At 38.9% G+C, this 27,936-nt stretch overlaps 1 protein-coding gene across 1 annotated transcript; it reads left to right on the forward strand.

Annotated features, from left to right (window-relative positions):
* Positions 1-383: 383 nt before the first annotated feature.
* CHORDC1 (cysteine and histidine rich domain containing 1) lies at positions 384-27,917 on the forward strand. The gene is made up of 11 exons (XM_089512864.1): positions 384-536; positions 9,479-9,528; positions 12,033-12,089; positions 14,010-14,170; positions 16,942-17,042; positions 17,524-17,582; positions 18,304-18,374; positions 18,516-18,621; positions 20,036-20,152; positions 21,539-21,601; positions 23,406-27,917. Exons 1-11 carry the CDS (start codon positions 473-475, stop codon positions 23,556-23,558), a joined length of 1,002 nt encoding a protein of 333 aa, XP_089368990.1. The 5' UTR covers positions 384-472; the 3' UTR covers positions 23,559-27,917.
* Positions 27,918-27,936: the final 19 nt, after the last annotated feature.

Below are 27,936 nucleotides of genomic sequence, written 5' to 3' on the forward strand. Positions count from 1 at the left end.
TTACTGCGCATGCGCCGCCTTAGTTCTTCGCCGCCGAAGCCTTCGCTTTGTTAGCGTATTCACGCGCCTTCAAGTCAGAACCAAATGTATTACTCCGGTTTCCTGGGCCTGAGAGTGTGCGCGACTTGCTTATTAGGTTATGAACCACGACCGAGAATCGAACCCCTGACCCGCAGTGTCGCAGTCCAACGCCCGACCCGCTACACCAATTGGGTTCCGCTTCACTGAGCCCCTATTATCAGCGGTTGGAGATCACCTGGCCGGGGTAAAATCTCGCGCCTGCGCTCTCACGTCCTCAACTCTACCGGCTCAGCTTCGCGAAGGTTCCCGAAGCTTCCCTTCGGCTTTTTCCGGAAACGGAGCATGCGCACTAGCGAAGGGGAGGCTTCTTTCTCCTCTTCCTCTGTGGCAGTCAGTCATAGCCGGCTTTCCTCTCATTGCCTCACTTCTACTTTCGGGCGTCCTTTCCTTCATGGCTCAGCTCTGCTACAACCGAGGCTGCGGGCAGCGCTTCGACCCGGAAACCAACCAGGAAGGTGAGGGAGGCGGAGGGGGGGAGGAAGGAAAGGTAATCGCCCGGTTCCGGATCTGAGGGAGGTGGTTGGAACAGCCGCCGTCGGTTAGACTAGGCGCGCGCTCTCTGTGGCGCATGCGCAGAGGGAGGGACTGAAGGGCAGTGTGTGCTGCAGTGGTCAGAAAAAGGGTCAGTTTCTGTCCAAGAGGGAAAAGCATAGGATTGCCACAGAGGAAACTGTAGGCTCTTTCATGGTGGTTTATATGCCCAGGAATATATATGCACACACATATATAAAATATACAGGGATAGATCTGTGTAGGAATATAGTATAGGAGTACAGATATATTCTAGGGATATAGTAGAGGAATATATTTACATGGAATGTATACTGTACTAGGGATATAGATATTTACTAACAATGTAAGTAGAGGAATATATTTACATAAGAATATGTACTAGAGATAGAGATTAGGAATATAAATATAGGAATATATTTACGTATTGTATAGGAATATATACTAGAGATATAGATGTAGATTAGGATTATGCTATAGGGATATATGGGAATACACTCATCCCTCTTTATTTGCGGCTTTCATATTTGTGGATTTTATTATTCACGGATTTGATTAATATGTTCTCTAGGAATATCTAGGTCCTCTGGTGCAACTCTATGGTCAACTTTAATCAAAAGTTGCACTGAAAGACCTAGAGATTCCTAGAGAGAACACTCTCCTAGGCCTTTGTAGCTTCTCCAGTTCAGTTCTATGGTCAGTGTCTGTCGGCCGTTGACCACAGAGTTGCCCTGGAGGACCAAGAGATTCCTAGAGAGGTGTCCTCTTAGGTAAAAACATGGTGGTTTTGTTATTTGCGGTTTTTCCATATTCACGGGGGTCTTGTGCCTCTAAACCTAGCAAATATGGATGGACAAATGTGTGTGTGTGTGTGTATAATACGTTTATTTATACCCTGCCTCTCCAATGAGATTTAGGCTGCTTACAACAATATTAAAAAACATTAAAAAACAATGAAATGCAATGCCCCATAAACCCTCCCACCCACCATAAGCAAAAAACAGTAACAATAAGACAGTACAGTTAAGTTTATTAAAATGGACAAGACAGGATATTCAGTGAGAATATATAGGGATGGATCTAGGTAGAAATATAGTGTAGGAATACAGATATATACTAGGGATATAAATATATACTAACAATATGTACTATGAAGGTAGATATAGGCTAGGAATATAATATAGGAAATAATAATAATGGGAATATATACTATAGGGGTAAATAGGAATATGTTTTTGTTTTTTTGTTTTGTTTTTTTAATTTAGTTTTTATTGAGTTTTCTGTTCTTACATAATTAAATACATTTGCATAACAATAAAATCTTCAATCAATCAAATTTTCCAATATACAAAAATAGACATAAAGGAAATAAACTATTTTTCCCCAATTGTACAAGTGTCTTAAGTGTTATTGTAAGGTAACATCTCTTTTTCCTCAGGTATCTAACAAAAATTTCCATTTGCGTTTACACTGTTGTACAGTTCTACCAGTTGATAGCATAGATAGGTTGTCCATTACTGCATATTCATGTATTTTTGCTTCCCATTCCTTAACTGGGGGACCATAAGATTTCTTCCAATATTTGGCGTAAACAATTCGGGCTGCCGTTATCATGTAAATTAACTTACTAGAATCGTCTTGGTTCAGCTTCAAAGTGTCAGGGTCAATTATATTCAATAAAAATAATTCAGGTGTGAAAGGCACACTTCTTTGCATGTAATTTGTAATATTCTTAAATAAGTTTCTCCAGAATTTCCTTACCACTTTGCACTGCCACCACATATGATAAAATGAGCCCGGGGCTTTCCTACATTTCCAACAGCTGGTATTGTTGGATTTTTTAATTTTTGCCAATTGGCTGGGTGTTAAATAACTTCTGAAGAACATTTTAATATAATTCTCCTTTAAGTTAGTACATTTTGAAAACTTATGGGTGTTTAACCATGATCTTTCCCAACAATCCATAGAGATATTATTTCCAATATTTTGCATCCATTTCATCATATTATTTTTCACAACTTCATTTTCCATCTCAATCTTTAATAAAGTCTTATAAAATTTGGAAATCATATGTTTCTCCCCGCCTATCAATATTTTGTCTACAGTATTCCCTTCATATTCAAGACCATATTTTTCTTTATCCTTTTTATATTCTTCTATAATTTGTTTATAACTAAACCAGTGGATTACGATTCCTTCATTCTCAAGTTCTTCTCTTGTTTTGATTCTTACTCCTCCTGGGATTTTAATTAGTAAATCCTTGTAACATAACCATTGCTTTCTTTTTATATTCTGATGTTTATGAAGGGCTTCTTGGGTAGAATGCCACCCAGGAAGTCTTGAGTAGAAATATTTTTAATAGGTATTCCAAACTTTAAAGAGTGGTTTTCTAATAAAGTGTTGATTGAATTCTTTCTTTACTTTACAATCTTCATAATTCAGATAGGCGTGCCACCCCACAGTTAAATTAAAGCTTTCTAAGTCAATTATTTTTTTATCCTGTAGAAGAATCCAATCCTTAACCCATGTCAGTGCGCAGGATTTAAAATAAATTTCCAAGTTAGGTAAACCTAAACCCCCTCTTTCCTTGCAGTCACACATTACCTTAAACTTAATTCTAGCTCTTTTCCCTTCAAAGAATTGAACTTTGGTCTCCAGAGTCATAGAAATTGGACTGTTTAAAAAGACTTAAAGTCTATGAGCATTCTTACATGGAGAAGCGGAAGGAAGAAACATATACTATATTTTCCAAGTTTTTAATTTTGTTTTTAAAAAAATCTAAAATTTATAACACTTTGGAAGCTGTTTCTTCTCAGCCTCTGAGAGCCAGCATGGCGTAGTGAGCGGTTTGAGTGTAAAGTGTTGACTCTGGAGACCAGGAGTCAATTTCCAGCTCTGCCATGAAACCTACTTAGTGACCTTGGCCAAGTCACATGTTCTCAGCCTCTGGAGAAGGCAGTAGCCAACCTCTGAACATAGCTTGCCAAGAAAGCCCTATGATAAGTACCCCATAAGTCAGAAATGACTTGAAGGCATGCAGTGACAATATGAGGTGAGACCAAGACTTGAGACAGGAAATGTTTTAATTCTACATCACCACAATGAAGCTATAATAGTTAATTCTCCCCCATCTCTTGCCATTCATTCTCCCATTTGTTAATATTTAGGGGGGGTGCTCCCTGTTTTTGCCACTCACTCCCAGTTTTATAATTTCCTTAGGGCAGTGGTGGTCAGCTTAGGACTGTCTAGATATTGTTGGGCTATGACTGCTCAACCTGAGCCATTGTAGGCAGATCTTAGGGGTTCAGGAAGTTGATGTCCAATGCCATCTTTTTAGGGTGCAGGATAAACTACTGTTTCCCAACCACTTTCCCACCCTCCTAATCTCCTCTACCAAACTCTTGGGAACTAATGGGATCTAGTTCCTTGGCAGGGGTGGGGGTGGGGGTTGACGCAGGACCTCAACAGAAATGTGGAGGTGAGTTCTTGAAACAAACTTTGAAAAGATTTCTTGAGCAATTCATTATATATTATTTGGTATATTTTGACCTATATTCTGCCTCACAATGAAATCTCTGCTTTTCTATTAGTTCTCTTTTCTCTCCTTCTCCCATTGTATGCTGCCTCCCTTCACTAGTCATTTTGGCCTACTTTGTAGTGACCTTTGAGAAGAATCTGAGCAATGCAAGAGTTTGAGCTCCATAGATCAGGTTGCATTTGTCTCCCAGTAAAAATAAATGAACCAGATACTCCTTGATTTAGCGGCTGGCCTACTAGCTTGATACGAACCACAAAGCTAGAATACCATGTTCCCGTCTTCTCTCAATCATGTTGGTATGATGCAGGGAATGTCCTTTGCTTTTGACAAATTGCTCTAGATATCTCTGAGGCAACAGAATGACCTCTGTGGGCTTTGTGCTTAAATGAGTAATAATGTAGAAGATCACTCTGTCTGTTGTTCAGTCGCCCCATAGCACAGATAATATTTCTGGTCTGTTTGGGGAACATTTTGTTTTGCAGCAGAAAGCTTATAGTAGTATTGGATCACAAATGACATTTAAGATGTTTTAGAAGTTCAGACTGAGAGGCTCCCATGATAAACTCATGGAGAACACATGAAGTAGTAGCTGAAGTCTCTGGACTGGTAGGTGAGAGGAGCGTTTTAATTCAAGGGATGCTTTATTATGCTTCACCAAATAAACTTCCAGCATATGAGCCCAAAAGGTGATCTAGCATGGTCATTATTAATAGCATTATATGATACCATTGGATGAAGAACTAAGACATATATACTCTTTCCCTTAGAACTTTAAATCCTGAATTTAGACCAGTGGAAGGAGAATAATGGAGAGTGAAATAGCAGGGAATAAATTGGCAGATGAAAGAACAGGAGAATAAGTGGAAGGGTAGCAGTTGCATTGACCTGTGATAATTGAAGGTGTGGAGTAATAAGTTAAATTAATGACTTCGTAGAGGATAAAGCTTTCAGTGGCTCTTAATCAAAGTAGCTATGTATTGCCACTGTATATTAGCTGCTAGGGAACACAAGTGGGAAGGTGCAGCTGAACTTATGTCCAGCTTATGGCCTTCTCACAGGCATTTGGTTGGCCACTGCAAACAAAAGGCTAAACTAAATAGACTAGTCTGAAACAGCATGGGTCGTATATTCTTATGAAGTGTGTGAGAAGTGGAGGATTTCCCAGGAATATGAGGAAGGTCACTGTGAGATGAAGGCTCTTCATCATCTCTAACTGCAACATACTGTATGTACTCATTTATAAGTCTAGAATTTTTAGTCAGAAAATTGACCCAAAGAACTTGAGTCAGCTTATCCATGGGTAAATACTGTGCTTTAACTCTTATTAAAAAGAATTGTCTCCTGGTGAAGAGTGTAATCTGTTCTGGAAGCACTGACCCCTACTATCCCTACTCTCTCTCCCATCCAGCCTTTAGTGTAAGTACAAACAATTATGCCTGCTGGAATTTAGTAAGTTCTGTGGCATTATCTTCCTTTGCTCCATCCTTTGGATCCTTTGTTATATGCCCTTCAGTTTACCTTCAACTTATCCATGAGTCATACCAGAATCAATAATTTTGGCCGCAAAACCTGCCCTCAGTGAGATTGACTTACAGTTGCGTATATACAGTAGTTATTGCTGTGCCACAAGAATGGTGGCAGTCAAGAGTGCAAACTGTGTCTCAGTCCCGAGTCCTTTCCTCTCAGATTATTTTCTTCAGACATATAATAAGCAATCAATGATTAGATCTGGCCAGGAAATGCTTAGTAGTAGTGCGTAGTTCTGTTCATCTTTGTAAAGTGTAATATTATTCATTACACATGCAGTTAAATTTGAACAAATCTGTCCAGGAATTGGTTAAATCTGTACACTCTTGTTGAAGGAATAAATATAAATCTGGAGGAAAAAGTACTTATCTTATCATTATTATTATTAACCTTTATTTATAAAGTACTTTTAATTTACACAGCACTGTACATACAATCTTTTTAATTAGACGGTTCCCTGCCCTCACGCTTACAATCTAAAGAGACACGACATAAAAGGAGAAGGGAAAGGTGGTGGGGCTAGTAGGCTAATACATATACATAGCAATACAGGAAATGTTTCGATAAAACAGGCATCAAAAGAACATCAAATAGCAAGCGACAATTATGCAATGCCTGGGAACGCTTCTCTGAACAGGATGGTCTTCAACTCTGTTTTGAAGCTGGTTAAAGAAGTGATGGCTCTTGCTCGCGGGGGAAGAAGGTTCCAGGAGTGAGGGGCAGCAAGTGAAAAGGGGCGAATCCGAGATGGGGCAGAGGAAATCCTGGGCTGGGACAGCAGACCTTGACTACCAGAACGGAGGGCCCTAGTGAGAAGGTGAGGAGAAATAAGGTCTGATAAGTAAGGAGGGGCCAGCCCATGGAGGGCTTTAAATGTCGACAGCAGGAGCTTATACTGAATGCGGAAAGGGAGAGGGAGCCAGTGAAGGGATGCCAACACAGGAGAGATGTGCTCAGAGCGGTGGGTGGATGTGATAATGCGTGCAGCTGAATGCTGAACAGAGATTAAAGGACTGAGGTGAGAAAGAGGAAGCCCAGCCAGGAGGACGTTACAGTAATCAAGTCCTGAGATTACTAAGGAATGGACCAGGATCATGGCAGTAGAGGCGGAGAGAAATGGTCGGATTTTAGCAATATTGTACAAAAAGAATCTACAAGCCTTGGCTGTGGTCTGGATCTGAGGGATACACGACAGAGAAGAGTCAAAGATAAAACCAAGACTGCGGGCTTGCTGGACTGGTTGAATACAAATGTTGTCCACAGAGACAGAAAAGGAGTGTTGAAAGGCTTAGGAGGAAAGACAAGAAGCTCCATCTTGGACATGTTGAGCTTCAAATGCCAATGGCGCATCCACTGCGAGACAGCTGTGAGACATGATGAAACTTGCTGTTCAAGCCTTGGAGAAAGGTTGGGGGTGGAAAGATACAACTGGGTGTCATCGGCATACAGATGGTAGGAAAAACCAAAAGAGCTAATGAGTTTTCCTAAGGACAGTGTGTAGAGAGAAAACAGAAGGGGACCCATAACAGAGCCCTGAGGAACTCCAACAGATAAGGGAACAGGAGAAGAAGTCTGACCGCCAGCAACCACTGCAAAAGATCTGCCAGACAAACAAGATCGAAACCAGTCGAGAACAGAGTCTGAATCTTACATTTAGAAGATCTACTTCGGTCACAGAATGTCTGGAAGAGATTTTTTTTTTGTAGTATTGTTTTTAACTGTTATATTGGATTTTAACTTTGTATTGAAATGTTTTTATAAATTTTGTAAGCCGCCCTGATCATATCCATGGAAGGGTGGGGTAGAAATAAAATTTATTATTTATTATTATTATTATTTACTTGTATAACAGAATTCCTTTTCTTAGATGAAGCCCACCAATTGCAGGTTTTCTAAATTGTACTTTGCTTTTATTTTTTAAAATATAGTAGAGTTATCTCAAACACATTTTTAGTAGGGCAGAGACTTTTAATTGCCCTGGCTCAGTGCTAGGGAATTCTAGGAACTCTAATTTTGTGAGACAGCCTTCTTAGTTAGTGAGCTCTAGTGCCACAATAAACTACAATTACCAGGATTCCCCAGCATTGAGCCAGGGAGTTAAAGCGGTTTCAAACTGGATTATTTCTGCAGTATGTTTTGGACCCTTGTCCTTTGCCTGCTGTTATATAGTGGAACTGTATATATCCATTGCCAGTTTGAGAAAACTCACTTGTAGAGCTATTTTGGGTAGCTCATTTATCCTAGAAGAGAGTCATTTAGTCCTTGGAACCTGTTTGGGCTTTCAGGTCTGTAAACTGTAGTAGCTGACACTTCATCCTAAATCCAGTAACTGATTCTGATTAGTGTAGCTCCATTGACTCAGTTCTAGTAGTATAAATCAAAACTAACATAAATCCCATTGTTCTAATAAGCCAATTCCAGTTGGGAGTTGTAGCTGGATACAGGTTGTATTCAAAGAAATTCTGTAGGTATATCAGATGATTCAGTGATGCTTCATGGGATTTTGCCTTTTAAAACTACTTTTCCCTGCACACCAACTACTACTCAAATCACTGTGTACCTCTGTTTCAAATATGGTTTGCCAAAGATTACATGTGGGTTGCCTGATAAGGAAACATACAGTCTTAGGTCCAAAACAGACTGCAGAAATAACCCAATTTGAAATGGCTTTAACTGAACTGGCTCAGTGCTAGGGAATCCTGAGAATTGTCATTTATTGTGGCACCAGGGCTCTGACAGAGGTGGCTAAGTGTCTCACAAAACGACAGTTCTCAGAATTCCTTAGCATTGAGCCATGTCAATTAAAGGGGTCTCAATTTGGAATATTTCTACGGTGTGTTTTGGACCTTTGGCATGCAGTCTTTGCTATTTAGAGCCTGACATTGGACTCCTTTGGAGTGTTTCTTGTTCATGTTTCTTGTTCAAGCAATTAGATCAGACTATAACAATGTAAACACGCTATCATTATCAGAACAAAAGGAGTAAAACCATCTGCCAAGTTTCTCCATTGTGGTTTGGCAATACAAGTGTTTAAAAATCTGATGATATTAAATTTGATTTTATTGGACTTGTCAAAAATGTGTAACTTGTTTAGATAAGTATTATAAGAAGCATTTGGGAATATTCTATTTTTTATATAGCACACACAGGTTGAGTCTACCATATCTAGAAATATTCCATACTCCCAAATTGTCCACATGGGTGGCTGCGATAGTGACAGTTTTGCTTTCTGATGGTTGAGTGTACACAAATTTAGTTTTATGCAGAAAATTATTTAAAATATTGTGTATAAATTTACCTTCAGGCTATGTGTATAAGTGGCTATACGAAACAAATAAATTCTGTGCTTAGACTTGGGTCCCATTTCCAAGATATCTCTAATTGGAATACATGTATTCCAAAATCCAGAAAACTCTGAAATCCAAAATACTTCTGGTCCCAAGCATTTCAAATAATGGAGATTCAGCCTGTATTATCATTGCATTGTTTCTGTTACACTTGCATGTGACTGTGTGTATTTTTGTTATGTAGCTATGCACACAGTTGCTTTGGCATTTAAAGATCAAATGGTAGCAAAGACAACGCAGAAAACAACACAGTGGTTAAGAAGGTTGTCATGACTGCTTCAAATCTTGCATCCCCCAAATAGAAAGGGCATGTGTTCTCTCCTGATCAGTTTTCTTTGCTTTATGGAAAATATAAAAATATTTATATGAAATCAAATAAGATTGATTCCTGAAGGTAAATGAATGAAATGTATACATTTCAGATGCTATTTGCTGATTTTTTTTCCACTGATACTTTTGTTTTTCTACTTCTTAGAGTCCTGCACATATCACCCAGGAGTACCAGTGTTTCATGATGCTCTTAAAGTAGGTGTACAAACATAATTACTGAAATGTTTTTAAAAGCACCTACTTAAATTGCTGACATGACGGTATTGTGTGTCTCTCCATGACCTGTGTTTTCTGGTGGAAAGTATTTTCCCCACTAAAATCAGAAAGTATGTCTGAGCAAAAAATTAAGCATGTTAAACCATTAAAGATTTCATAGAATCATAGAGTTGGCAAAGACCACAAGGGCCTTCCACTCAACCCCCTGCCATGCAGGAACACAGAATCAGAGCGCCCCCAGCAGATGGCCATCCAGCCTATGTTTAAAAACTTCCAGAGAAGGAGACCGCACCAGTCTCCACAGGATTGCGTTCCACTGTCAAACAGCTCTTACTGTCAGGAAGTTTCTCCTAATGTTGAGATGGAATCTCTTTTCCTCTGGAGCAGCAGAAAACAAGCTTGCTCCATCCTCTATATAAATCCCCTTCAAATACTTAAACGAGGCTGTCTTATCACCTCTTAACCATATCTTCTCCAGGCTAAACATCCCCAGCTCCCTAAGTCTCTCATCGTAGGGCCTAGTTTCCAGACCCTTCACCATTTTAGTATCCCTCTTCTGGACATGCTCCAGCTTGTCAATATCCTTTTTTGAATTGTGCCCAGAACTGGACAGAATATTCCACGTGAGGCCTGACCAAAGCAGAATAGAGTAGCACTATTACTTCACTTGATCTAGACACTATTCTTCTGTTGATACAGCCTAGAATGACATTGGCCTTTTTTAGCTGCCGCATTGCACTGTTGATTCATGTTCAACTTATCGTCTGCTAAACTCCTAGATCCCTTTCACATGTAGTTTCATTCAGCCAGGTGTCCCCCGTCCTATATTTATGCATTTCATTTTTTCTGCCTAAGTGCAGTATCTTGCATTTCTCCCTGGTGAAGTTCATTTTGTTAGTTTTGGCCTAGCTTTCTAATTTATTTAGGTCATTTTGAATTTTGATCCTCTTCTCTGGAGTATTAGCCACTCCTCCCAATTTGGTGTCATCTGCAAATTTGATAAACATGCCCTCTATTCTTTCATCCAAGTCGATGATGATGATGATGATGATGATGATGATGATGATGATGATGATGATGATGATGATGATGATGATATAAAGATGTTGAATAGCACTAGGCCCAGGACAGAACTCTGTGACACCCCACTGGTTACTTCTCTCCAGGATGAAGAGGAACCATTCTTGAGCACCCTTTGGGTTCGGCTGATCAACCAATTACAAATCCACCTAACAGTTAGATTGTTTGGCCCACATTTTACCAGCTTGCTTGCAAGAGTATCATGGGGGTCCATGTCAAAGACCTTACTGAAATCAAGATAAGCCATATTCCCTTCATCTACCAAGCTGATAATCAGATTAGGCTGGCCTGGCTTATTTTTGAGAAACCCATGTTGACTTTCTATGATAAGGGCATTCTCTTCTAAATGTTCACAGACTCTCTGTTTAGCTGGGCAATAATTGTTGGGATCTCCTCTTCCCCCCCTCCCCCCCCCCTTTTTTTTTTTTAAGATGGGGACAAGGTTTGCCCTCCTCCAGTCTGCTGGGATTTCTCCTTTTCTGCAGGGGTTCTCAAAGATTATGATATTACATTTGCTAGTTCTTTTATTACTCTTGGATATAGTTTATCTGGCTCCAGAGACTTAAATTCATTTAGATTAACCAGATGTTCCTGTACCACCTCTTTACTTATTCTGTCATCCAGCATTATGTTAAGATATTTTCCAGATCACTATTGAACCTACATTTAATTTCAACTAAGGCCCGTTACAGACGGGCATAAAGTACGCACTCTGCGCATACTAGGGTTAGAAAGGGGCGTCACTTCCTGACGCCCCTAACCCTAGCACGTGTGGAGCACATACAAAATGGCAGCGCCCTATACACATAAGTGCTGCCATGGCTATGTCACGACCGCACCGACTCCAAATGGGGCGGCGCGAAAGTGACGTACTGGGGCCGTGCGAGGGTGCCTGGAGCGCCCTTTCTGCAGTCCCGGAAGGAGCTCCGTTTTGGAGCTCCTTCCACCTTTGCATTGCTGGGCGCAGCCTTTACATGGCTGTGCCAGCGACGCAGAGCAGAAAGGGGCCAAGCGGCCCCTTTCTCCTCCCCACCACCACTGAGTGTCCTTGGGGCTTGAAGCCCCAAGCACACCCCTTTCCAGGCTGCAGGGAAGCAGCCTTTTGCTGCTTCCCTGCAGCCTGGAAAGTGGCAGATCGGGGCCTCAGAGGCTGCCGCTGTGGCAGCTGAGGCCCTGATCCGGCGGGGAAAGGGCCAGTTACAGGCCACCCCAAACTAGCTTACATTTCAAAGTTATGAAAAACAAGGTCTCCAGTTTTAAAACTCATCCATACTTTTTGTCATGTGTAGAATTTGTTATCGCCATTGTGAGTAGATGCATTTTTCTATGAGTGTTTGCATGATAGTAAATATTACAAAATGGTTTCAGTGCTGAACTAGGCTCACATGGCTTATATTTCACAGGGCTGGTCATGCTGCAAAAGAAGAACTACAGACTTCTCTGACTTTTTGAGCATTGTGGTATGTAATATAAAAGTGTATAGGATTATTACAAAATGCATTTGATCTTGAGTGCCAAATCCTGGTTGACCAAGTCACTTCACCATAGGATATACCAGTGAAGGTGAACCTTTTCGAGGCGGAGTGCCCAAACTGCAACCCAAAACCCACTTATTTTTTGCAAAGTGCCATGTCGCTCTGGCTTTCTAGTAACAAACTCTGGCAAAGTCTGTGCTGGGACGATGGCACATGTGCCCACAGAGAGAGCTCTGAGTGCCACCTCTGGCACGTGTGCCATAGGTTCACCATCACTGGGATATACTATTGCAAAGATGGCCAGGTAGCTAGACTTTTAATAGTTGTGTACAAGACCAGATTTTAGCAGATACAGATTTTCTTATTGTGTGTGAGATGCAGCACATCAAGGTGTTCCCTATTTTCACAGGCTGCTCACAATATAGGGGCCCAGTCTCCTTATTTTCTACTCAAAATCATAAGTGAAGCAGTGATGGAAAATGCAAGTGATATATAAACATAGCACAACTTAGTGAAGATATGCTTATAGAAGAATTATTTTTGTCTTTTTTTAAAAAATATCTCTGTGGTTTGTAACTGTCATAGTCATTTAAGATTATTCAGTACATGAATAAACATGCACATGGATCTTATAGTGCTTTTGAGGCTAACTGAGAAAAAGAATTCTGTAATAGAACATACTTTTGTAGACTGGATCTACCTCATCAGATGAAGTAGATCTAGTCTACAAAAGCTTATGCTGTAAGTTTCTTTCTGTCAATTAGTCTCAAAGGTGCTATGAGATCCCTTTCCATATGGATACAGATTAACACAGCTATATCTTTGAATGAATTGACACAGTAAGACAAACATTGATTTTAAAAGACCAAACACCAGAAGGACCAAACTAGATGTTATTCAGTGACATTTTGCGGACTGGGAGTCCACAATCTTGCTCTTCACTGCAGGGACAAGTGGGGACGGATAAAATGGCAGTGCACTCCCCCACATAGCCCCAGATATGCACCTTTGGCACGGGCGCCATAATTTTCAGTGGGACTTGAATATTTGCGAGTTGCCATTTTCGTGGGGGTTGGGGAATGGATCCACCACGAATTGGGCTACTGTATAAATAGGCTTACACGCATTCACATTTGTCACATTGTTTTTGAGGATTTTCCATTCCTTTCCATTGTTTTCTGCCTTCTCTCCAACAATCAGTCCGCATTCTTGGCTCCTGAACATGTTTGGTACTTACTGGTCTGTATTTTAAGGTGAGAATATCTTAGAGTGGCGACTGCTGCTGCTGCTTCTTTTTGTTGTTGTTGTTGTTGTTATTTCTGCAAATTTGAGATTCCCCTTGGCCTGCTGATACTTCCCTTTGAAATACCATTTTGTTTGTATAAAATTGACTGTGAAAGATGTGAGATCACTTTTAATTTATATAATTATAATGAAATACAGAATACAATTTTTATCCAAAGAGGTTAGTTAAATTTCTAGATAATGTTAGTTGGTGTATTTAAAAACATGAGGGAGAAGTCAATTTAAATGTATACTCCGAGCCATAGTATTTACTGCTATATGTTTGAGACAAAGGGAGCCAGCATGGTGTAGTGATTTGAGTATTGAATTGTGACTCTGGTGACCAGGGTTCAAATCCCCACTCAGCCATGAAAACCCACTGAGTGACTGTGGGCACATCACACTATCAGCCTCGGTGGAAAGTAAAGGCAAAAAGCCCTCTAAACAAATTTTACCAAGAAAAACCCATGATAGGGTCACCATAAGTCAGAAACAACTTGAAGGCATACAGTGACAACAAATTTGAGATTAAGCAACAGATATCTTAAGAAATTACCTTAGCAGATTAATACATTGTGAATTATAATTTATTTGTATACAAACACATCCTTTCTAAAACAGGGTTGCACCAAGGGTTTCCATAACAGTGAAAAGCCCCCTGAACCTATTAAACCTGAAGTTAAAAGTACCTCTGAGCGAAAGGAGTTAGCAAATTTGAAGCCTAAATTTCAAGAACACATAATTCAAGCACCAAAGCCATTGGAAGCCATTCAAAGACCAAGGTACTGTACTGAGATTGGGCCTTCATGCCAAATCTGTTTTACAATTTATAATATGTATTTTTAATTCTTGGGTATTGTACTATTTACATAAATGTAATGTGAACACTGGCAGTTCTTTTTCACTCCTGCTTATATGCTTAGATTTTGAGACTGAAGTCTAAAACACACTGCAGAAATAATCCAGTTTGAGTCCACTTTAACTGCCCTGGCTCAGTGATAAGGAATCCTGCGAACGCTAGTTTATTGTGGCACCAGAGCTCTCTGACAGAGGTGTCTGAATGTCTCACAAAACTACAGTTCCCAGAATTCCCTAACATTGAGCCAGGGCAGTTAAAGCGGTCTCAAAATGGATTATTTCTGCAATGTGTTTTGGATTTGAATAGCTACGCAGAGATAGAAAATAAGCAGTTAAGATATGATATTGAACATGCACTCACAATCATCCCTCACTATTGGTCATAGCAACTGGAAGTGATAAGAATGGTGGTCTGACAAGTAGAGTGTCACTGGTTTTTCCCCCTGCCCCCAATTTAGGGGCAATGCAGACAGGTAGGAAGAAATGGCTAGAAGCATGGAGAATGCACACTGCTGTCCCCAATAGGACCGGACAAGTTCCACTCCTCCTGGGGGCAGTTTTGAGCCACCTTAAGCGACTTTGGCTCAGCCCCAGGGCAGCATCGGGGCACTCTGAGAGCATGCAGTGTGTAAACGCCACGCCCCCAGTATGGTCGGAAGCCACCCCTGTCTGCCCATCTGTTTCGGGCCTTAGATTGCTGTGCTGAGAATGTTTAGTTTTGTGACCAAATACAGTATTACCAGGTGAGTTGTAAAAATAAAACGTTTGTCTTAGTTTTCAGTGTATTCTAAAAATTTGTTTTGGATTGTGAAGTTAAAACCTTCATTTTGTCCCTTTCTTAAGAGTCTTCTCACCTTTTTCTTTGTTTGGGGCACAAAGCAGCTTACAACAAATTAAGTCTGACTTGGGCTTTTAGAACCATCTTTGGCCCGAAACACACTGCAGAAATAATCCCGTTTGAAACAACTTTAACCACCCTGAGTCAGTGCTAGGGAATCCTGGGAATTGTAGTGTATTGTAGTATCAGAGCTCTCTGACAGAGAAGGCTAAATGTCCCACAAAACTACAGTTCCCAGAATTCTCTAGCATTGAGCCAGGGCAGTTAAAGCAGTCTCAAAGTGGATTATTTCTGGAGTGTGTTTTCAACCTTTATTCCTGTCTCCCTCTGTTTTATTGGGTGCTCCAGGATGTTTGGTACTAACTTCTGCAGAATTCAAAGATATAGCCGTATTAGTCTGTGGAATCAGTATGTAGAGATATCTTGTAGCACCTTTGAGTGTAACTGAAAGAAAGAGGTCGGCACCATGAGCTTTTGTAGACTTAAGGCTACTTCCTCAGATGCATTTGGTGGAGTGAAAGCCAAGGAAGCCTGGCTTCCACTACACCAAATGCATCTGAGGAAGTAGACTTACCATATACACTCAACTATAAGTCGACCTCAGGTATAAGTTGAGGGACCAAAATTATGGATTTTGATATGACCCCGTGAATAAGTCAAGGTCAAAACTTTGAGGCATGTAACAAAGCAAAATTTCCAGCAGAAAAGTAAAGGGAAACATAACTCTGGTGGCACTAATGGCAGGATGGATGAGAGAGTAGATGGGGGGGGGGGAGTTCCAGTTCTTCCATAACAGATTACGCTCTTACCTTTCACCAGGAAATTGCTCTCTTTTTATAAGAGTTAAAGAACAGTATTTACATTGACCTGTGAATAAGTTGACTCAGGTTTTAGGAGTCAATTTTTTTACTAAAATATCTAGACTTGTAGATGAATATATATAGTAAGTCTACGAAACCTCATGCTGACAACTTCTTTCTTTCAGATAGTCTCAAAGGTGCTACAAAATCTCTACATACTAACTTCTGCAGTTAAAGTAAAAACTTTTTTTTAAAAAAAATGACATTACTTGCTTACAAAATGTCTGATATATGTGTCTTTTCATACTGTACTGAATTTGAGTAAGCAATTTTATCCAAGGGAGAAATCTTCCTTTATCACTCTTTTCCCACTTCAGTGCTCCCCAAGAAAGCCAGCAATCCCTATTCTGTGTACCCCTACACTGGCATGTTTGATGATATAGAAAGTTGTTGAAAATAACAAATAATCAAGTCAAGAAGAAACTGAAAGAGGAAGAGCTGTATCTTACTGAGAAATTGCAAACTTTACATCATTGAAATTTTAGTTTTTCTATGGCATCTCTAGACAAAGGAGTTCAAGCAGAGCTGGGGAGTAACCATTGTCTGAGGTGTTGGGGAGCTACTTCCCATTAGAGTAAGTGGTGCTAGGCTTGATGAACAGTCATCTGAGTTGGTTCAAGACAGATTTGTATCCTCCTGTGTTCTGGCTTTTTTAAATAGTTGTCTTCAACCTTTTTGCTTGTTTGTTCTTAACCCTGAGCACACTTTTTAGTTATGAATCACAGAATCCTAGAGTTGGAAGAGACCGCAAGGGCCACCCAGCCCAACCCTCTGTCATGTAGGAACTCTCAATCAAAGCATACCCAACAGATGGCCATCCAGCCCCTGTTTAATCATATGTTTATGATTGAGTTATTGGTATGGACCACTAAAAGTCACCATCCCTTCCCCATTGCTTTTGAAGGCTAATCCTTGAGACGACTTGATAAACATATTCAAACCAATTAATATTTCTGCAGTGTTAAAAATAATGGACCTTCCCTTGTGTTTTCTTCAGCCCAGATGAGCCAATGAGTTGCTTGCAGCTGAAAGTATCAGCTTCCTTGAAGCAAGCATTAGAGAAGCTGAAACTGTCATCAGGGAATGAAATAAAAAAAGGTATGTAACTTGGTTCGATTCCAGGTTTTTTTGTAAATGTAAATTAAATCTACCACAATTAGTATTTCACCATTTCCAATTCGGGACAATCTATAGAGAGTCAGCATGTTCGATGGTTTAACTGACAATAGTTGAACCAATAATCTTTGGTCAAAAAATGTTAAGTACAGCTGGCCCTCCGTATCAATGGATTCTTTATCCACTGATTCAAGCATCCAAGCTTTGAAAATATTCCAGAAAGTTTAAATTACAAATAACCTTGAATTTGCCATTTTATATAAGGGACACCATTTTACTATGCCATTGTGTTTAATAGGACTTGCTCATCCATTGATTTTGGTATCACCGGGCGGAGGGGTGTGCTGGAACCAAACCCCAGCTGATAACAAGGGCCCACTGTATTTCTGCTTATTTATACTGCATGCTTTATAAGCTTGGAGTTAAAAAAATGGAATCTTAAGACAGCATTCTTATTTTACAGAAGATGATAGTGATGAAATAAAGATTGGGACTATGTGTAAAAATTCAGGCTGTACAAAGGTAAATATCTCAAACTTGATGAACAGATATTTGTAAACTGTCATTTTTCCCATTTTAATATGTGAGTTTATTAATATAACATATTGCCTTTCAAACCAACAAATTATGCACACCCTGTCTCAAAACTGTGCTCAACTATTAACTAATCTCTTACATATATATCCATGATACTTCCTTTGTGTATTACCCCCTCCCTTCCACCTACCCAAGGAACAGTGTTTCCTTTTTCATTTCTTTTTTCTCATGTTGAAGATCAGTGTGGACTTTTAAATGACACATTTGATTAGTGTTGCTTTGTTAATATTTTTGAAGTGGCTTTAAGGAGTTATCCTTACTTTAGAAAAGCCTTTCCCAACCTAGCATTTTCCAGATTTTTGGAGTACAGTTTTTGCAGTCCCTAGCAAGCATTACCAATGGTCAGAGATTATGAGGATTTTTGGTCACAAACATGAAAGACACAAAGTTGGAAGACTGTTTTTTTAAAAATCCACACAGTAGTTTTTCTTCCCTTCCACTCTTCTCTCTTGACCAGCCAACTCAAAGAAATGGCAAGATTGTGGAAGCTGGTCTGTTATCTTAGCTGATGGTGGGTGGGAAATGTAGTGTAATAGTACTGGTGTACAAAATTTTTTTCTTCTGCTTACAAGAAGTAGAAGATAGTGCCATATACCCTAGTCTAGTTTAACACATAAAACTGATTTTGTGTTAAAATTTTCCCTAGACGTTTGAAGGACCGCACAGCATGGAAGAAACATGTACATACCACATGGGTGTGCCTATATTTCATGAAGGGTGAGTATAATACAAATAACACATTGATTTCTTAAATTCCATGTAACCATTGGCTCAGTCGTTTTGTGATACTAATTAAACAATAGAAACATAGTAGTGTTACTGTGATTTCATTTGCTTTTTCTCCATCTTAACACATAGGATGAAATACTGGAGTTGTTGTAAGAGGAAAACCTCAGACTTCAATACTTTCTTGTCTCAAGAGGGTTGCACTAAAGGAACACATGTGTGGATTAAGAAGGATTCTGTAAGTATTAATAGTTGGCTATCTCATCCATGTTGAGTTGTGCATTTCTGTATAGGCTTGTTTATGAAACTTCATAGTACCAATGCACATGCACACACAGGCACATTTTTCAGCCAATTTGCAGGACTGAACTGTCCTGAAGTTGCACTAGAAGTGATAAGTAAACAGTTTGAGCACATTATTTTGAGAAGCATCTTTATTTGAAGAGAAACCAGGATTTAGCAGTGATCCATCAAAAACTTCACGCTTTATTAAAATATTGATTCTGTGTTTTATAATATTCTCTATTCTCTGTGCCAATGTATTAATTCTTTAATGCTGTAGAATTATAGCAAAAAGTATGCCATTAAACTGTTTCTCTTTATCCTATTAAAACATGCTCCCATCTTTCTCTTAAAATCTTGGTGGTACTCCACATCAGCTTGGTGGGAGAATGTAGGATGATCGAAGAAAGATAATACAATACAAATTACATGGAACGTCATATACAAGGAGCGCTTGGGCAGAGTCATATGCTTGTGCTCTCCAGGCAATGTTGAAGCTTTGTCCAGGTATTTTCCCTAACAGTCTCCATAAGCCACACTTCTTGTTGTTACTGTTTTGTCCCTGCAAGCCATTTCTGATATATGGAAACCTTAAGGTGCTGAGAGAGTGTGATTTGCTAGAGGTCACAGAGTGGGTTTCCATGACCAAGCAGTGATTCAGAACCATGTTTCCAGAACCCAAGCCTCCTGTCATTTGGGTTTGGTATTCCTTCCACCCTCAAAAGTCACATAACACTTCTTAGTATAATTAATTGAGAAATGTTTGACATTTGAGTGCAGAACTGTAAATATAATTCTGATTATATGAGAGGAATGTATTTCGCCACAGAAATTTTCTTTTTTAATATCAGTTAAGTAAACTAATGAGAGCCAGTGTGGCATAGTGGTTTGAGAATTGGACTGTGACTGGAGTCCCAGATCAATTCCCAGCTCAGCCATGTAAACCCACTGGGTGACCTTGGGCAAGTCACACCCTCTCAGCCTCAGGGGAAGGCAATGGTAAACCTCCCCTGAACAAATCTTCCCAAGAAAACCCCATGATAGATTTGCTTTAGGATCTCCATAAATCGGAAATGAACTGAAGGCACACAACAAACAACCATTTCTGCACAGAAAGCATTTTTTATTATCAGTTGAGTAAAATATTAGTATTGTACAACACACACATATACTCTTTAATCTTAGTAATATTGGCTCTTACGATACTATAAATATTCTTATACATTTCCTATGTTAGTGAAAGTATTGTTCATTAAATTCTACTCTGAACAGTAGTTGTCAGTGAAATACTTTTAATTCCTGAAAAATGGTAGCAGTGAAAGTATTCAGAATTAAACTGAAGCCATGTTTTTGTGTCTTGTCACTTCTAGAAGAAAGTGGTTCCATGCAGACATGATTGGCATCAGACTGGTGGTGAAGTGACCATTTCAATCTATGCTAAGAATTCAATTCCTGAACTTAGCTACGTAGAAGCAAATAGCATAGTGGTGAGTTACCATTTTGATTTAGTTTCTAGCTATGAAAAAGATATACTATGCCCTTCTGAAAACAGTACTGTTTTGGATCAGGGTGGTGGTATAATTTTCCTGTGGGGTATGGAGAAAAAAGTTCTAACCTAGCCCATTCTTCCTGGTCTTGGTACATCATATATATGTATTCGGCCCCTAGGAAAGAGGGCATTTGTGGGCAGCTGTGTACACTGCCTGAGGGGCCCACTCCTAAACTAGAGGCAAGTGCTCTGATATCTTTATGCATTCTGTATGAAAACTTGGAGTGTTGGTACAAAGCTACCAAGTGCCCTTCCCCTGTGACAGAGAAGACAGAGGGAATGTAATCAATACAGTTCCTGAATGAGGTCTGCAAATCCATAAGTCCTTGAAAAAATTGAAAACCAGTGCATGGTGGTCCAGAAAGATGATGATTGACTACATAAGCAAGTTTCAGAAGACATAGAAAGAACATAAGTGCTACAAATAAAGAGAACAACAAAAGAAGAAGAAAGTGAAAAGAAAAACCTGGAATTAAAGATCAGAAGAATCCCCATAAATCTGAGGAGATACAGAGAATGCTGTGCCCACCTGATGGTCAAAAAGTAACAGCTGGAAGGCAGGAATCACACCCTACTATCTACTTTGAGAATGGTGTAGGGGGATTTCCACCATGAAACGCTTCATTTCTACAATATTCTGAGTAAAGTTTCCTGCAAGTGCAGGGCTCATATGTGTCAGTGGTGTGGTGACCTGCCAAAGAACTAGTACAAAGTAAGCAACTTGTTTTATCTTTATGTGTCATTAAGCCCATCTGCTCCTAGTTTGTAGAACCACTTTCTCCCACATGGGCATGCCACTTTCTATCAGAGAGTAGGTGAACCACTAGTCCTAGGTGATTTCATCAAGCAAACAAGAAAATCATTACCAACCAGTCTGATATGGGGCGAAGCACTTTTGCAATTCCAGAATATGGTAAATAAATCAGAATTTGAAGAAGACTTTTCTGGTTAGTAATTCGGACAGAAATCTTGTGGAGGCCTGTGTCCACATTTATCATAGACTATACCTAAAAAGGGGGTGGAGTGGGAGCATGTATGTCCTTATTTTGATAGGTCATAACTAAGTAACAAGGTGACTTAACACTATTGCCCATAATAATTTATGATCCTATCAGCACTTCCTTGGTGTGCTTTAGCTTCTGATTCTTGTCCCAATGCAGTACTGATAGACTATTTCTAGTCCTCTGTTTTACACAGTGCCATTTAAAGCATGTTTACTCAGTAATAACCATGAGACCAGCAGTATTAACATCCATAGAACTTACTAAGTTTGGAAATACTGAATATTTGCTTATTATTGCATAAATCACTCTTTGTTTTGCAGCTAAACATCCATATTGTATTTGAAGGTGATAAGGAATTTAATCGGAACCTGAATTTATGGGGGGTAAGTACAGAATAATTTTATTCAGAAAATTTCAAATAATTTTGTAACTTCTCATTTAGGTTGTTCATGACTTTCATTTTTGAAAAGGTATAGCATAACAGGATTGGAATTACATGCTACAGGAAAGGTATAATAATACCAGAGGCTAATTTAACTTTCTATTGAGTATCCCTTAGCCAAAATGCTTGGAACAAGAAGTATTTTGTATTTTTTGTATTTTGGCATATTTGCATATACATAATGAGATATTCTAGAGATGGGACCCAAGTCTAAACATGAAATTCATTTATGTTTCATATATACTTAACAAACACAGCCTTAAAGTAATTTTATATATAATATTTTTAATAAATTTGTGTATGAAACAAAGTTAGTGTATGCTGAACCATCAGAACCAAAAGTGTCTGTCTCCACCACCCATGAGAAAAGTTTTAGATTTCAGAATGTTTTGGAATTTCAAATAAGGGGAACTTAGCCTGTATGTGAATATTTGGTTTGCTTATGCATTAGTTAAGTTGTAGTATGTCAGTACTGTAGGAGGGCAGTATTGATTCCTTTTCCCATTAATCAACAATACTGTCTTTGAAAAGCAAATAAAAACCTTTAATAGGCAGTGCACACTTTTCCTTATTCTCTGGTGTGTGTCCTTACTTATTTTGTAAACTGAGGTAATTTAAAACAGTCTATGTGGCATGTAAAATATTTTTTTTAATTCTGGAAATGTTGATAATACAAAACTTGCTTCCTAGTTAGTAACTAGTAAATAGCTTGGTTCAAATGAAGTATTTTAGGTCTTTGGAGTCATTGAGCAATACAGTCACTACTTCCTAGTGGCATAATCTGTATGTAAGAAAGCGGATATTTCAGCATAAAGGGCATGTTTGTAGTTTAGACTGTTCCTTCCATGTGACAGAGCTTAGTGATTTCCCTGTATTCAAAAGACTGTACTTGATTACAGTCGTTCTGGCGTTATTTAACTGGAATGTGTAAACAGTCATTATCAGTGATTACACTGTTCAAAGTATATCCTCTCCCCCTTTTTTATTGTTGTATTGTTGAAAGTCTCTCAATCTTGATTGCATTCAGTTTCTCTGAATCTCGCTTGTTTTTCATCCTGTCCTTATTTTGTATGTTGTTGTGAGACATGGAGGCTCAGATTTCTCATGGAAATTAAACTTTTTATTAATGCATTTTTCCTAATGTATACTTATTTAAACCTTTTGCATACCCTGACATGTTCTTTTCTACATTAACTAAAGTGTACTTTTGCATCCTTTTTTCAATGGTGTGCATTTTAGCCCAGTTTTTAGTACTGGCACATTTTAAAATTTGTAAATCAGTTAATGAGAGTCAGCGTGGCGTACTGGTTTGAGCATTGGACTATTGGACCAGGGTTTGAATCCCTGCTCGGCCATAGAAACCCACACTCTGATGAGACTCAGAGGAAAGCAGAGGCAAAAACCCCTCTGAACAAATCTTGCCAAGAAAATCCCATGAAAGGTTCTCCTTAGAGTACCCATAAGTTGGAAACAACTTAAAGACACACAACAACTACTATTTCATGCCCATGTCATTGCTCTGAAATGGTCCATGAGCCTTGCAGTTATGCTAATTCCCCAGGGAAAGTGTGTTTCTTCATTTAGGACTTGACAGCATGAAAGAGTTGTTTTAACTGAGATTGTTAACACTAGTGACATTATTATTTTCCATCCTTCATAGCACGTTGGGGCAGGGGGGGACACTATTTTGCAGCATTCATCTGGTATGAATTTTGCTAAGATGAAATGTTTATGTTCTCTTCCAGGTGATTGATGTGAAAAGGAGTTATGTAAATATGACAGCTACAAAGATTGAGATCACTATGAGGAAAGCTGAGCCCATGTTATGGGCAGGCTTGGAACTTCCGGTGTCAAAATTACAACAGAAACAGCAGCAAAACATTGCAGAACAAGCTTGAAATCCGGGCCGGGGGGGGGGGGGGGGGATAATTGTTGCTTCTGAAGTGGTGACTTGATGTTATAATACGAATTGATTTTATATGCAGTTGCTTTTAAAATTCTGTATTCCAAAGATGGGTAAAGTACTGGATTTCTCAACAGCGCAATAGATCACTTGTTTTGTTGTATTGATGTTATTGGCACAAAGCGTACTCATGGGGATTTTGTGATTATCAGTTTCTGACCAGTCATTTGGGTATAAAAGAAATCTGTGGCTTCCAATAGTCCAAGATAGACACTTTGCAACAGCAATTCGGAGATGGCATTTACATGGTGACATTAAAAGAAGCTTGCTTGGCTTACCTCTGTACTTTGAGAATATCCAATATTGTGCCTTAGTTTGCTAGTCTTAGAACTAGTTGTCACTTACAGAGCAAATCTGTATACTGATGTTACCACTGAAGACTGAAAGAAGGCATACTTAATTTGAATATTCCGCAATATGGAAAATACATTCTGTATAGAAAACTAATGCATGCCTTCCCCAGCATCTAGTTTTCTGTATGAAGGTTTTGGGTTGGTTTCTTTACAGTGAGCCCACAGAAAACCAGCCATCTACAGATTGGCGCTCCAGTGGATTACTCAGCTCCATATTACCCAATGGTGGTGTGCATTGTCACCCATTGATTAATATGTGTTTGAGTTCCTCAGTTTTTCCCATCTGTGGGGGGCCCTGGAACCAATCCCTCACAGATGGGAAGGGCTCTCTGTACTTACTTGGTTGTGTGGAATAGCATTCAGTTATGTGGGCTCCACCTCTAACACAAAGTTCACATTTCAGTGAAAACAAGACCTTAACTTAAAGCTTGTGTTGCAAAGAATTGGGTAACTATCTTCCTGAATGGACTTGGATAAGAAGGTTTTACTTGGATACTTTTATTGTTACAGTACTTCAGTTCAGACTTTGATTTAACCAAAATTTTGCCTATATTTCAAAGAACAAGTAGGAACTATAATTGGGTATGAATGACTGGAAAAGATAATTTACTAAAGCCAATGGTCTTTGAACTAGATGAAGATGTTAGACTATAGTATTTTATAGGAAAATCCATCCTATATATGATAACTCAAATCCAAAACACACTGCAGAAATAATCCACTTTGAGAGCACTAACTGCCACGGGCTCAATACTGTGGAATTATGGGAACTGTAGTTTTGTGTCTCAGTCAGAGAGCTTGTGCTACAATGAACCACAATTCCCAGGATTCCCTAGCACTGAGTCAGGTCAGTTAAAGTGGTCTCAAACTGGAGTATTTCTGCAGTTTGTTTTGGACCTCAGTTAATAATACAAGAAATGTTTAACATACCATGTAATTGATACTGTAGACATCACTGCATGACTTTCTACCATAACAAGAATAGAACAAAAGTTATTGCCACCTTAGACCAACTTAAATTCTGTACAGACATGCAATCTTTCATCTCTTTTATGTTGGGAAACATAAATAGAATTAAAAGGGAAAGTTTCATGGTAATTTCTGTGCTGTATGATTGTATTCATGTCCTGGGAAACTGATGAAGAAAAGAAGTCTCCCTTATAGCCCCTGGGTTTCAGATTATATAGCTTTCCCATTGAACTGCTATGGTACTTCTCTATGCTTCCTCCCAAAGTACAGACAAAGGACCGTAGCAAAATAATTGAGGCAGGCACTCTATGTTGGTACTCCAGGTAGTTGTCTTATTTGTCTCTTTTCAACCATGGTAAGGACTTCCTTACTGCAAATATTTATTAACTGTCTGCTGTACGTTAGGATGCTTGGAACTGGACAACATGTCTAGGCTGCCTATGCTTTTTTATATATATTAAATATAACCGTCATTGTAATATCAGCCCTTGACAGTACCTACATACAGTTTAGCTATGCTTGGCATTTCAGCTTGTTCATCACTTGAGTACACCTGGCATACTAACCCTTTCTTGCCCATGCATCAAACATTGTGGGGTGGGGGAGGCAATATGCAGGAAGGACTGAAGAATTTGGAATTAACTAATTTATTTGGGCAAGATCTTGCAGAACTAGCAGATTTGTATAATGTGAAACAGAGAATGTTCTAGTGAGAAATTAATTGGCAGGATTCAAAACATAAGTATTTGAAGATGGAACAGAATTCCTATAAAAGTGGTACTATGTAAGCATTGTCTCAGTACAGTGTCACCTGTGTGTTGGCTGTGAATTACATGAGGAACATGTTGTTCATCTTTTGTAGAGAAGCATTTTCTGCTTTAATTTGGATATTCCAGAAAAGGGAGAGTGTAATGGTGAAAATGTGTCAGGAAAAAGAAAGGTAAAATAATCTCTGCATACAATGTAGTACATTATTTTAACTGTCTGAAGTGGTTTTTGCAGTCTTTTTCTCAAAACACCCTGAAGTCCTGAATGATCGAGTAATCAGTCCCATGTCTTTACATCACTGTTTGCCTTTATGTTCTAGATTTATCTTTCTTTGTTGATAATGCTTGAATTTTGAGAGAGTTTGCATGTGTTTGTATGTGTATAATCCTCATGTTCTTCCAACAGCCTGTGTCTGCAGACGCCATTCTTTCCAACATGTATCACAACCTGCCAAGACTTTCTTTTCACCAAATGCCCTTGGAATAACTGGAGATCATGCAAGAATATTATAGTTAGGGCTGTACCAGAGTAGTTCAGTGAATTACACTCCTGTTAATAACACCTAATTGAACACTGTGAACTCCCTTGTGTTCAACACATTCTGTCTGTTCAGTAAACAGTATAAGCACAGCCTTTGGTGTAACCCTTGAAGAATTTTTGTACATAATTATGCCAATTCAAACTAAACATTATCCAAACCAAAATAGTGAGACAAATACAAATAGCCAGTTAAAAAAGGGATCAAATTTCTTAAATGAGAATCTGATTAGATAGACCTGGTACTGTATTTCTTAAATTTTCTACTCCAGATCCTTTCTTACCTTCCATCAAGGATGGGTATGTCTATTCCCGTAGTGCCCTCCAAATCCTTGCCAGTGCCAAAGGTGCTGCTGCTGACAAATACCAGCAGTTATTCTTGGAAACATGGTGCATGGAGTATGTGCACCTTGTTTTACATTGTAAATATTGAGTTTGGCATGTGGCAGTTACTCTGCAATTTGGAAGTATTTGTATGCAAAGTACAACAAAACCAGGTAGATCTGTATTGGTCAGTACTTTCCACTGACTATAATTTTGTTTCAAATAAGAAACCAAATGACTCAACATATTGAATGTTTGAGTCCTTATAATGTTAAATCATTTTAATCATTACTTAGCACTCATTACTTAGTACAAAACTTACATCCATTTCATACAGATTGTGAACCAACCCAGTATTTTTTCAGAGGCCTTTGGGTGAAAGTAGCAGCAATTGTTGGAATCTGTAGTAATGCAGGAGAATGAACTCTTTTCCCCCTTCTCTCCTCATTACCATTTACTAGCTTGCCTGAAGGAGTCCCTAATTATAAAATCAGAAAAGGACGGATTATGGGGGTTTCTATAACTTTCTCATTCCTCTCTGCCTTTGGAATAAGCCAGTTGGTGAAGGAGAAAGGAGTGGCAGATGACAGTCTTCACACACAATACTTTCAACAAGTTGAATGTTGTGTGACAACATGTATTGTGACTTGGTAGAGCTTGAAAGCCCTGTATCTTTTTGCAGTCTCAAGCAGGCATCAAAACAAGGTTGTTGGCTTGATCGCTTCATTTGCTTAGGTCACAAACTGTGGAGTGCTACTGTAGCTGTTAGTTCTGATTCCTGCTGTAGTCATAGTTCTCTGACCAAGTAGCTATTTCATAGGTTGCAGGTTGAACCAGAGTCTTCATGTTTCCAATTGCAAAGTCATCATTTCCAGTACATATTAAGTCTTCTAGTTAACTTGTAATGGAATTGTGTGTGCTTCCTGGATTAACACATGCTCATGTTAGGGTCCAAACTACTGAGACTTCCTTATTGTTTAGAAGTATTACACAGCAAAGTCATCACTTCAGAAGTCAGTACTACTAGTTGTTTGCCTTGAAAAGAAAAAAACCCCAGTATATTCTGTGTCATAATGCAATTATTTGCTTTAAATTGTCGCATGGGAATTTTTAAAACTTCAGTAGCAGTTATGTTAATCAAGTTATTTCCATATTGCAACCAAAAAGTTTCATTTGTATATGAAACCTGAAGAAAAAAAAATGTGTCTGGAACACTAAATTAACTGGTTTTCTTCAGTGTTTTTCCACCGCATGGATGTCACTTTTACTTTTGGTTGAACATTAGAGGTCTCATGTCTTCAGACCTTTTTATAAATTTGTGGAATAAACAGTTATGAACCTGGTTTCTTTGTTTCTAAATAG

Source organism: Sceloporus occidentalis, unplaced genomic scaffold (genome assembly GCF_023333645.1).
Source record: "Sceloporus occidentalis isolate IW3139 unplaced genomic scaffold, rSceOcc1.0.p SCAF_2, whole genome shotgun sequence".
NCBI classification, from domain to species: domain Eukaryota; kingdom Metazoa; phylum Chordata; class Lepidosauria; order Squamata; family Phrynosomatidae; genus Sceloporus; species Sceloporus occidentalis.